Source organism: Etheostoma cragini, chromosome 11 (genome assembly GCF_013103735.1).
Source record: "Etheostoma cragini isolate CJK2018 chromosome 11, CSU_Ecrag_1.0, whole genome shotgun sequence".
NCBI classification, from domain to species: Eukaryota; Metazoa; Chordata; class Actinopteri; order Perciformes; family Percidae; genus Etheostoma; species Etheostoma cragini.
In genome coordinates, this window is record NC_048417.1 from 14,415,362 (window position 1) to 14,428,026 (window position 12,665).

General features: G+C 39.4%; 2 protein-coding genes across 2 annotated transcripts; both read right to left on the bottom strand.

Annotated features, from left to right (window-relative positions):
* Positions 1-512: 512 nt before the first annotated feature.
* hoxd11a (homeobox D11a) lies at positions 513-2,740 on the bottom strand. Its single transcript, XM_034885396.1, has 2 exons — positions 2,057-2,740; positions 513-1,519 (listed from the first exon to the last, which is right to left on the bottom strand). Exons 1-2 carry the CDS (start codon positions 2,655-2,657, stop codon positions 1,284-1,286), a joined length of 837 nt encoding a protein of 278 aa, XP_034741287.1. The 5' UTR covers positions 2,658-2,740; the 3' UTR covers positions 513-1,283.
* A 3,355-nt stretch (positions 2,741-6,095) lies between these two features.
* hoxd12a (homeobox D12a) lies at positions 6,096-8,118 on the bottom strand. The gene is made up of 2 exons (XM_034885410.1): positions 7,552-8,118; positions 6,096-7,187 (listed from the first exon to the last, which is right to left on the bottom strand). Exons 1-2 carry the CDS (start codon positions 8,090-8,092, stop codon positions 6,949-6,951), a joined length of 780 nt encoding a protein of 259 aa, XP_034741301.1. The 5' UTR covers positions 8,093-8,118; the 3' UTR covers positions 6,096-6,948.
* Between the last annotated feature and the right edge of the window lie 4,547 nt (positions 8,119-12,665).

A 12,665-nucleotide genomic window follows, 5' to 3' on the forward strand; every position in this document is an offset into this window, starting at 1 on the left:
CTCATGTGGATACAACGAGAAGCAAAGTGAAATCCCCTGCACAGTTGGTAATGCCATTCCACTGCAGGACATGACGACAACCCAATTAAACGCTTAATGAAACCTCAGTTTTATAATTGCCTTTTTGGGAAATAAGTGTAGATGTGATGCATCACAAATGAAATCACATTAATCTCCAAACTCATTTTTTTTCATCAAAGAAGATGAAAACAAGGGACGTATTTGTTTCTGCACATAGCTAAAGTTAAAACAATCACATGCATGATCAATAAAGTGACTGTTTGTGTGAAATGAATGCGTTTATGTACTCCGCCCCTTTGATTATTAAAAACAGATAAACACTACTGAGGTTAAGCATGGCTCAGCCTGTGGTCAGTGCACAAAGATGGAAACGTTTCGTTTGCATTAAATCAAGATTTTTTAAAAAAACGCACTTTTAAAGCCAGCAATCAGATTGAAGATCAAATTGAATAATTACACTATTTCTCCTTCGCAGCAGATCTAAAGGCGTCAAGGCCAAATTTCGCCTAATGAGAAAAGCAGATACAAATAAAATGTTACTTAAACTTTATGACGGTCTTTTTTAGAATATCATCATTGTATCCCAGCTAACAATAACCATTACAAGTGTCCCAACATGTCGAAAGGAGCTAAATATGGACGGGATGCGCAGAAATCTCTTGATTTCTCCAAACATTTGTAGCTGGAGTGAAACTACTTTGGTGTGGGGGTTGGGCTGGGACACGTTCAATAGCCCCCTATTTAAACATTTACAGCTACGTTTATTATACTGTCTAGACGGTTCAAGGTTTAGTAAACAATCCACTGTTTGAAAGCAGAGGAAATAACGGTTTTATACAGGCCCACGAGCGCCACATTTCTCCACTGATGAATCTTTAGAAGAAGACAAAGCCTTTTCTCGTGTTGTTTTTGTTGGGTTGGGATAAGTTCACGTTACAAGCTTTGTGACTATCATACACCATGTGTCGTGTCTACTTTATTTCACAGCACAACGTGCATTACATGCGTCGTATGAATGGACAGTAGGCCTACACAAGGAAAAAGCCTACATATGTTTCATATAAATAATTTCAAAGCACAGCTCACGCTTTGCTGGAATATTTGACAATAACGCAAACAAATATGTAAACACCAATAAATAGATGCAGAAATTGTTTGTAAAAAATATGGCATCTGCAAAATGGACTTTTTAGACGGGATTACGAGGATTCAAATATGCAGGAGACCAGTCTTTAACATGTGTGTGTGTGTAATGTCAGGTTTTAGAATAAAGGATTCCCAGTAAAATACTGAAGGCGGTCGCGGTTCAGCTTTTTCTCTTTCATTCTTCTGTTCTGAAACCAAATCTTCACCTGCCGATCGGACAGATTTAACATCCTGGACAGCTGAAGTCGCTTCTCTTTGTTAATGTACACGTTGAAGAAAAACTCTCGTTCAAGTTCTCGGATCTGGTATTTGGTGTAAGGACACCTCTTCTTCCTGGACTTGGTTGATGAACCTACGCAAGAAAAAGATAACGAGAAAACGTTAAGATCAAATACTAAAATGGAGACAACAATGCAGTCAACAGGTTGACAGATACATTTATTTATCCTTTCATTTGTGCACAAAGGTGCGCCACACTCACAACGAGAGAGAACACAGCGTGATTTGCATTAGTATGAATTTACAGACTACTGATTTGATGTCAAGGTTAGTGTATTATTGCATTCCCTAAAAGTATTGCACATCATTACTTATAAACTGATAAAATACACTTTTATAAAACGAATTTCTTGAATGATCTATCAATACAAATCTCTTCCAGCAACACATTGTTGTTGTCAGACACAAGTCAACCTTTAAACTATAACTTAACGGTAGCCCATTGTAAATGTCTTTACAACCGTAAACTAGACCTTATAGGGATATAAAATCTTTTGCATGCTTATAAAGCTGCACCCCGGACGGCCACGGCAGTGGACACAGCGCAGTTCAGACGCGCTTTTGTCTAACTTGCACACCTTATATTCAAGACAAAGAGGAGAACACTTACTCTGTTGGTTGTTGCTCTTGTCGCCGCAGTTGGAGGATGAGTCCTCGTCGGCGCTCGCGTCAGCTTTGTGCTGCTCTAGTTTTGTCAAAGCCTGATTGTTCTTCGCAGCATCTGCGGGAGCAGCAGAGTCTGTCTTTTGTTTGGGGAGCTCCGCGTTGGGCTTGTCCGAGTTAGGATTGTCCAAAAACTGGTCAAAGCCCTGTGGGAGAACCCCATTTCGGCCGACACCGGGGAAGAAATTGCACGGCGAGCTCGTCCCCCCGTGGTGGCCGTACAACGACTCGTTTTTGAGTATCACATCAGCCCTGCTGCTGGAGGACTGGATCAAGTCCCGGTGCATTATCTCGTCCGTTGAGTAGTAAGACGCGTAATTGCCCCTGTAGTGCCATTTGCTGGGATGGTCCAGTCCATAATCCCTAAAAGAGACTTCTCGGACAGGTTGGATTTGGGCTATATTGGGAGAATAGGGGAAATTAATCTGACACGAAGTAGTCTGCGGTAAAAAGGAGGAGACTGATGTAAAATCGGGCGTCGAAACGTAATAAGTACAGCTCGGTAAATACATATTTGACGCACAGCTGCGATCATCGTATTCCGTCATATCTCTTCTTCCCCTTTTCCTCTTTGCAACAGCAGAGGAATTGGCAGCTTGACTGTGTTAAACTTTGTCCATTTATAGCACCACAGGCGCGTGGAAAGGCAAATCGGAAACGTAGGCAGACCTGCATTACATCTTGATCGATTCTGGAGGTAATTGTGTCATGTGATCCAGCCAAGAAATTACCATACATCAATATCAGTCATTAAAAACTGTCCGGAGAAACTCATGTGAGCACATGCAAGAGACTTCATTGGCTCCCTGGCTGCAGAGGGAACTCCTCTCCAGCCTCCTTACCCTATAGCTCACGGAAAAGCTCTTCCACCGCTGGAGTATTTAATTGAAAGCTTTACAGCATCATGGTCATTGTATAATGACGTGTAATGACAGCCGCACGCGCTCAATAGTCCATATATTTGCGCACTTTGGAGTTGGCAGCGTGTGTTTGTGGCAACAGTTAGGAAACATTGAAGTTGACCTCCGAATTCAATGCAAAGCTTGAGGAAAATGGTACCAAGGCCACCGTGTGTGCACTTCCGCTGCACAGTCACCCAGAGGCCCTGTGGGACTCACCAGCGTCTCATTAAGTCGGTTTTTATGCAAATACATGTTAGGGTTCATTGCGTATTGAGCACCATGATGGTTGGGAGACAAGTAAATACACAGCAGGGAAATATTGCCATATAAAATTATCTTGGTCTGCAATATGGTGCGGAAATGCTCAGGCACCACAAAAGAAATAAGACCACACACTCCTGTGTTATTGTAAATATTACGGCAATGCATACAAACAAGCCTGTGTGCACCTCCACTTTAAACTCGTTGTATTTACATGTTAAAAGTGCTACATCCAGCTTGCTTTTTCATTTGTTACACCTTAATAATAAAAGCAGATGAACGCACGTGAAAACAGCCAAATAAAACAGCCCAATGTAGGCCATTGCCAAATGCAGTCAAGTTGATTTCAAAAACATAAGCTAAGTCAAACGCAGCCATTAATCACTGAGCACAAGTCCAAAACAACTGGCTTTGACCGTCTGTGGTCTAGGTGATGTCCACCAAGCATTTACCAACAAGCCTCAGCACCCTAATCATTTTATTGCACGAGGGCAGCCATGCCCGTGATGCGACAGAGATAGGCCCCGAAATCTTCTCGCTGGAGAACACTGGGAAACGGACACACGCCTTCAGGCCTTCGTCAATATTTTCTGTTTGCCATGGTGAGTATTTTAATTTTAAATTGGTATACTTTATTTTATTAATGTATGGAAGTAGAAAAGGGAAGAAAAAACATTTAAAGAAAATCTAAAGCAACTGCACAGTTTTTGCCGGCCCCGTTGGACAGCTGAACACAAACCCATCGTGTTAATTGTGCATCAGTAAAACGGAGTCTGAAGGTCAGTATTGTAGTCAGAGGACAAATAGATTCTTCAACGCTGTAAGCCTGAAGGTCACACGCATTGTGGAACGAGCTTCAAGGCGACTCGGTTTATTGTTATTGGGGGTAAAATCAGCTCTGTGGTCGGCTTCTTCGTTTAAAACCTTCACCAGACTTGGACACGTGGAAAAGTCTCAGACCGTTAACACCATGCAAAACAACGTTTGTGCTTATTCCTAAAATGAGGGTGAAAATGGTTAATTTATCTTCATCTGATGCGCAGAAAGAAAAAAAAAACATATATAGCCATCATCAACAACCAACACTATTGCAGTAAAATGCTAAAGAATACAACTGCATTTTCTCAAGTTCTCAAATAGAGGAATAAACAAAGTTAAGGCGACTTGTTGCTTGTCACTAGTGTGACTGTTTCTTTTAGGTTATGGCTTTTATTGACTGCATTTATGTTTGTTGGAAAGCATTTTGAAGTGTAGATTCTCATTTATTACCATTATTATCATCACCATCATTACTCCTTGATTAGTTTTGCTATGTTTGCACTAAAATATGATGTAAAGTGTAATATCTACTATTCTAAGCGTATAGCATTCACATATGCGCTCAGAAAAAAACTGATTCCTCACATTTTCACTTCAACATTTTAAATTGTAGTTTTTTACGTAACAAGAGTTTTGACAAAACTTCAAATTTAACCTACATTTTCTGACTGAGCCTGTTTTGTTACGCATAATATTAGGCTACATTTAATACAACCACGTTACCAAATTTAAACGAGAAGTTACTTTACTGTTAATAATTTGCCTAAAATTTAATTTCAACATCCTCAGAACAACGTAGTTTTGAGTTAAACATTGTGGGAAGTAGCAATGCAAAGCCAAACTAACTTGACCTTAACTTTGTTTCCCCCCCCACCCAACTCGGAGCTATGACGCTGCCTGGCTGCGTTTGGCAGTAAAGCAATAAAGCAACAATTAGCCTACTGAAGGAAACCGTAGGCAATCTGACGCATAGAAAACGTATTGGTTCAAAATAGTTTGAGAAATAAAAACTTAATGAAACTTGTGTGCGGCGATGTAAGCTGAGAAAAACACACTTGAGTTGGGACAACAGGCCCGGAGCATAGGAGTGTATCGTGTGAACAATAATAGAGATCTGTTTTCCAATATCCAGTCCTAGCAGTCACGGATGGAAGGAATATCTTTTTTATCTTTTCATTACAAATTACTGGATTCAAAACGTTTTTTTTCCTTAACTTTTAACATGACTGCAGTGGTATGGGTTTGTTGCAGTGATGAGGTGAAGGTGACGTGATCATGAATGGGAGGTTCCATTTATAGCTTCACCCATGCAGGCTAATGGTATATCCTGTTGGCGTGTTGGTGGTTGGTGGCCTAATTCTTTGATAGTTCCAGTTTGAGCCTTTAAAACTAAGACTGACCACATGTGACCTGTAGGACCTAACAATTTCTTAATTACAATGTGGAAACAACAATAACATGTTCTGGTGCATACAGTGTATAATATGCTAAATAATATAAACAATGGCCCAATTAGATCGCACACATAGCGACACAATTGCAATTACACATAGCTAAACCCTGTTTTGGCGCTTAAAGTGCATTCAATATCATTACAAAATAAAGAATGCATACACTGCATATAGTGCAGGAAGCCAAGAAAACATAAATGTCTCCAAAGGAAATCCTCTCGACTTCTATTTTAAAATCAGTCAAATTTGGGAAAAGAGGTGCAGACTACTGACACCTTTTGCATTTTGTGATTAAAGAAAAATATAATGATCAACCAGCGTGAAAACTTATAAAAGTTTAGCTTACCATTTAATACACTGCCAAAAATATAAAATGATTTAGATGATACACAATCAATCGTCTACAGGTAATTAAAAAAAAAATCTTTCTTTACAATTGTTTTTATCAGCAGGTTGCATCCATTTTACAAATTCCGTGCGTAAAAAGATGACGGTCTAATGCGTATCCTTACAAATCACATGCTTTTTTGTGATGATGTATACAGACAACTTTTATTTGTTATGTATTTAATAGACATACAGAGCAAGAGTGATTCTGATGCATCTGATTTGTTTGCAACACAAAAACAGTTTTGACAACAAAAATCGACTCTTATTTAAATAGTTATGTCGTTCAAACCAACACAATCAGAGGGTGTTGTGCACAAACACTTGTTTTTCAGGCATTTGAAGTAAATACCTCATAGTAATAAATGCGACGCAAGTACTTTCCACCACAGACCGACTCGAGGACATACAGAACAAAAAACAATATTACTTTGCTCATTTGATCAGATTTACAATAAATTGGGGCAAGTCAGCCATTTAATTGAATAACAGCAATTAGGAAATAGACATGCAATTTAATTATATATTTCGCAAAAACCTAATGTTGTATCCGTCCGTAAACACGGACTTGACTGTTTGCTTCTACGTTAGGCCCACACCACATGCGCAGGCCAGCATACAAAATACACAAAGCCATATAGAACCATATTCTTGTTTAAAATGCTAACAGTTTGATAGACGTTTGCGCTGGATGAGAAACATATTACATGTTAATTATTCAGAGGCTACAGGCCAGACAGGAGGCAAAGCCTATACTGCACATTCGATTTCAGTATCAGAAATGAATCGATTATTTCTTAATCTGCAATAAATTTCCATTACTAGCCTATTAATATCACTGAACTTGGAACTGGATACACACTGCAGCCTCAAGGCGGGAATATAAACATTTTATACACAGCCCATCTATACAAGTCCATACCACAAACCGAAAAGTGTGTGCACATGTGATGTGCCGCGACATTCATGGTATAACACACGTTCCGTGCGCTGCTGGTCATGATCAAGTCCAAAGGTCATCAGTACGCGGAGAACGCGTGTTCGCGTATCATCAGTCGTTTCTTCTTCATCCTCCGGTTCTGAAACCATATTTTCACTTGTTGGTCGCTCAGGTCCAGTCTTTCTGACAACTCTTTCCGTTTCTGTCTGTTGATGAATTCGTTCATCATGAATTCATTCTCAAGTTCATTAAGCTGTTGCTTAGTGTAAGGCTTTCTCTTCTTTCTGGTTCTCACTTGGGACGAGCACCATGGGGCACCTGGAGGGAGCAGAGTTTTTAAACGTTAAATTAACAACAACTTCAAATGGACTGAATGCAACTACCTGCTCCCAGGATCACTGCTTAGAGTGTTGCTCAAATAATTCCACAGCATATTAGCGTGCTGGCCTAGCCTACTGTATACAGATGAAATTATAACCATAAGCCATAACTAAGACAGTTTGTGTGTGACATCATAAGTTCATGTGACTAACTCCTATAAGAAATATTCGATGATGGAATGGATGTGACAGGAGATCACAAAAGGGAAACGACATTAAATATGACAACAAGAAGCCCAGATGTACTTCGTGTTATGAAATAGTTGGAGCAACAATAGATCTGTAAAAACAGGCTACTCAACCTTCTGCGAAAGACGTCCTGGAGCAAGAGTGACTAGATGATGGGTGAACGCGGTTCTGCTCCTGTTTGGTGCCGTTCACATTTAGGGGACCTGCTGAATCGGGATCAAGTTGGGCCGCAGAACTGTGAGACCGGCTGTCTAGGTCCGAGTAGCCTCGGTCACTGGCGTAAACCTCATCTCGCCTGCCAGACTCGTCTGCCTTGTGGTTTGGGACCTGAAAGCATCGAGCTGACTCCTCCAGATGCCCCTTGACTTGGCCGCTGGAGGAGTTTGTATTAATAGACACCGAGTTGGACAGAAACGGCGGACAGTAGCCTCCAAAGGCACGGCTCTGTGGCGGTGCTGCTGGTCCTGACGTGCACGAATTTGAAGTCCATGGAAGCGTGCACACCTCTCTCCTGTTGTAAGAGATCTGGTGCAGCCCGGGTAAGTGGGCTCCATTACCCCGCAAGTTGGAGAAATACAGCGACTCAGGGGGAGTTAAATTCAACAGAGAACCAACATAGCTGGGATTTAAAGGATTTCGCTCACACATTTCCATGGAGCTATCCTCAAACGCTTCCTGCAAGCCTTTTAGCAACTCCTGAAGAATAAAGGCTAGGTAATTGTTGATTTGTTAATACAGCGCCACGTGATATGCAAAATATGTCGTCCCGCCCCACCCTTGCTCCCACTCCTGCAAAGCAAAAATACTCCATAAGGAAATATTTAGGTATTGGGTGGATGAAGTTCAATTCTAACCATCTGTTTAGTTAGAAATATCATAACATTTTTTTGGCTTATGTCAATTTCAGTGCCCGGAGCTCTTATTTTAAAAACACATGCGTGGACTGTCTTTTGGTATCATTGTGCTGTGACATGGAAGAATAACAAGGTGACTGAGCCATAGTAGCCTACAAGGGTAAATGCAGGGCCTTAAATGCACCACAGGAGACCCGAGACAATGCAGGCCCGCATATATTAAGAGATAATTGCATTGCAAATGAAAGGCTACAGAATACTTCTTGGGTTGTAACGTTTAAAACAATTCTTACACTGGCAGAAATACAGTCAATGAAAGCGCAGTATAGACAGGTACATGTTTCTTTAAGGAAGTCAAAAAAATCCCTTTTCCCCACAATCTCAACAATGCAACAGTAAGCTTTTCACATTCATCAGAGGGCCATTGTTTTAGGTTACATTCTATTAGCCTAGATTTTCGCGTGGTCTCTGCCTTGTACACTAAGTAGCCTTCATTTGTGTCTGCCTCGGAGCTATGTAGACTGAAGACAACGTGGGCAACATGATGAAATGGGCGTTATCCGCATTTCAAAAATTCACATCGAGATGAACAGAAATTCGATTTACATTGAACATACTTTTCTGCGTGCACCTGCAGGTTTTTATATAGACCTACTTTTCTTAATTGTAATGCCATACCGAAAATAAACGCATCTCGCCTACTTCTGCGGTGTAGGTTGATAGTGTCTTTCTTTCCGGAGGGTCAGACAATGAACATTACAGTCATCACTGTACTAAAGCTTCTGCAAGCATGACACTCGTATACAACATAGTCAAATGGAAATAACCCGCAGAAGAATAATCTTCCCTTGCAAATAAATACATTTACATTTAAAACGGTGACATTTAAATTATAAATATCAAATAGCCTACTGTAGTCAAATCAAACAGTCTTATGCGTATAGGTTACTATCAAATAGTGTCAGTGCAACCCTAAAGAATTAGGCTATATGCCATATGGGGACTTAACAATGTGTATCTGACTGAAACTGTAGTGTATTTTATAATCACCACTATAATATTTGTAAAAAATGTCCATTATACAATACTACATCCGATATCCTCCTCACTATCTATCTATATAAATAGGCCTACATATAGGACATTTTTGTGGCATCATTTAAGAGTATTTTCTGCACTACAATGCGCACTAGGATTAAGGTAAGGTGTGTGTGTGTGTGTGTGTGTGTGTGTGTGTGTGTGTGTGTGTGTGTGTGTGTGTGTGTGTGTGTGTGTGTGAAATACACAGACGAGTTGGACCAGTTTTTTTTTCCACACAAAGGATCCAACAGTGAGGAACTGCATTTAAGGATGATTGTTCTTCTAATCACACGTTTCACGTTATTGATCACTTCAGAAACAATAAAGTAAGTAAAGCCTTTTATTACACAAAACTTGCATATCGGACTACATTTTATCGATGGTAAAACAGGCGGATTTTATTTATTTTCACAGAGCCAATCAGCCTAAAGCCATCACATGGCGATTGAAAATACATATTTAGAGATTAAAAGGTTTCTCAAAATCATTGTTAAGCAATAACTCGAGCAGTTGCTGCTGTAATCCAATAGGTGGCAGTGCACGTTCATATATATTCTGGCCTTCATTCTGCTATGCTGCTCCTTCATTGTTTGTCAGTTGCTTAATTCTGCAATTAAACATCAGCAGTTCCAGCCAGTGTGGAGTTATGTAGATTAACTGTGTACTGTACGTGTTTGTGGCAGACTGAGGGACCATGTGCCCATAACAACATCAAAGGTAAGAAAAGTGCAAACATTACATGAACGTGTATTTGTTGCCAATCATTGTTCCAAGTTTGTTTGTTGCAAATTACTGCACCCAGCAAGTTTCTTGCAAATTATAGCATGTTTGACTGAAGAAGAAGAAAAAACAGCTGGCCAAACATGAAGCCTACAATCAGAAAAACAACAATTTATTCCATTTAATTTAAAAAAAATCAATTAGCCTACCATGTTAGAAAACAGTAGGTGTTTAAATCTGAAATATGCATAGTAAATGTAAGTAAAATACTGCATGTAGATACAAAATAAAAACAAACTTAGGCCTATTACACACCTAACTGCATTATCTGATGAAAGTTAGTGGCAACGTATAATAAAGTAAATGATAGTGAGCCGCATGAGTTATCCTAAATTAAATTAAAAGAACGTATTTGTGTTTATCGCATCAGAAAACTAAACCAAACAAAAAATAATCCAAATGAAAGAAGGGGTATAAACACAATCCTTTCATTTTAAACATCACTCCTCGCTGCCACTTTTTCATTTCAATCGGTTTTGCTTTTTTGCCCATTTCCCCCTTGGGGTTTTATCACAAACTCGGCGTCCCCTTTTCTCTTCAAAAAGATCCAGCGGAAGTTTTCTTTGAGCCATTCAGGCTGAAACGTTTTTTTTCTCCTCTATGTAAAGTTATAAGCCAGCAGTATTTAGCTTTAAGGGGTCCACAATTACAAAATTAGTCGAAGTTTTAGTGTTCCGTTTGAGTGTCATTTACAGCTCTTCGTCCTTCATGTCTGGGTGTCAGCAGCCAAAGTGAGGAGTCGGTCTGGGTGCTTTCCAGGCCCTTTGAAGGAAGCTATCCGCCGTCTATTGTCCTTGGTAATAAACTTGCTGCTTCCCTCGTTCAAGTTCTCTGGGCTGAGAAATGTTACCTTGAGTTCCGAGTGTTGAAATCTCAACAATGTTTGAGTGGAAGCCAAAGTGGTTCGTAGATGAATTCCATAGCCTATATTTAACAGAGGAATGTAGAAGACCAGATTACACCAAGCATATCGTTTTTGCATGAGAAAAAATATAAATTGGTTTTCTATTTCCTTTCTAACTAATTATGACCATTTGGGCCCGAGGGACTTATTCAGAAGGAACAGTCTAAGGGCCCTTAGGGTTTACCAATGCATCTTTATTTAATGTGTGGTAACATTTCGGCTGAGCTGTTGATTGCCTATTCACCGAATAGCCCACATCAGTTCTTGTCGGAACGGAACATTTGTTTGAATGCGAAAAACCAGGTGTAGAAATGCGATAAAAAAATTAAAAAAATCCACGTGTAGCCTATTAATTAAACCCCCCATTTTGGAGTTTCATATGAGCTTATTGAGGCAGCTTTTAAAGTAAATATCCTGAAAAAAAATTAAAGTGACACTTTACACAACTCCAGAAGAACAGCCTGAGCGTGTGAACTATCCACTGGAGGGAAAAGGTCGATTAAATGTGTAGATTATATGTAGCCTGCACATTCAAACCAACGTAACGAGGTTGTATCTTACTTCTTTTGAATCAAGTTGAATTTTCAGCTATTATGTTGAAATACATTATAACCGGATTGCTTAGGTACCAAGAAATGAGTAATAAACAAGGAGCTCAGGAATCTGTCTGAAAAGATAACGAGTTACTTCGGCCTATAGCCTCCTATAGATAATGTGTTTATTAAATAAGTCATGCTGTAATAAAGATTACTTTATAATGAACTGCTGTTGAATGACGCAAAGCTGACAGGCTACGTACACAGTTATTTCTAATTATATATAGGAAATTGGTCGCCATTGTTGAGAATGCTTTATACAGTTACTAATTCTTACTCTACTAGAACTTTTCACTCTAAAATTAGAATGACAAAACCGAGAGAGCAGCAAATAGAGCACATGTATTCGTCAGGTAGAAACATACAGAAACGAGAGATTGTGGAAATGTAGCCTACACTCAAAAATATAAGCTAGTTTACTAACTTCTTTTTTGTACAAATTGCTGTCATCTTACTGGCTAGTGATAGGTTTATTGAATGAAAAGCATTTTGTTAATCGCCAGTTTAATGATATTTTAATCTTGCAGTTTTCTAACTCAACTCATTAGTGACGTGAAGCAGTAGACAATGCAATTTATTTCCCTGTTCTGCTGGACATAACGGAGTTGGAGAACATTAATGTAGGTTAGTTTATGCCTTCCAGTGATGAATTAACTCTCTATATATTAAAAGTTCAACCTACAACCATTTACCGCATCATTGTAATGTTATTTTTTAAAGATTGAATCCGATTAGTGTGTGGAGCCAGTTTGTTGGGTCCCTGTTCTATTTGTTTTTGTTTGCATTTACATCAGGTCGCCACTAGATGGCGTACTCACTTAAGGAAAGAAGTCTGAATACCAGCAAATACATAACTGCACTAGCACGCAACTCCCAGCAGCTTAATTTCGCATTGAACACCGACATATCTGATTCATGAGTGGACTCACTTTATATTTGAATATGAGTTAGGCCTACATCTCATTTAAAATCAAATAAATTACAGCCTTCTGTTTTAAACTGGAGAGGAGGAG

Coding starts and splice junctions, on each gene's coding strand:
- hoxd12a (XM_034885410.1), bottom strand. CDS start 8,092: ATGGAAATGTGTGAGCGAAATCCTTTAAATCCCAGCTATGTTGGTTCT. Junction 7,188..7,551: donor CAGGACGTCTTTCGCAGAAG/GTTGAGTAGCCT, acceptor TGCTCCCTCCAG/GTGCCCCATGGTGCTCGTCC.
- hoxd11a (XM_034885396.1), bottom strand. CDS start 2,657: ATGACGGAATACGATGATCGCAGCTGTGCGTCAAATATGTATTTACCG. Junction 1,520..2,056: donor CAAGAGCAACAACCAACAGA/GTAAGTGTTCTC, acceptor TTTCTTGCGTAG/GTTCATCAACCAAGTCCAGG.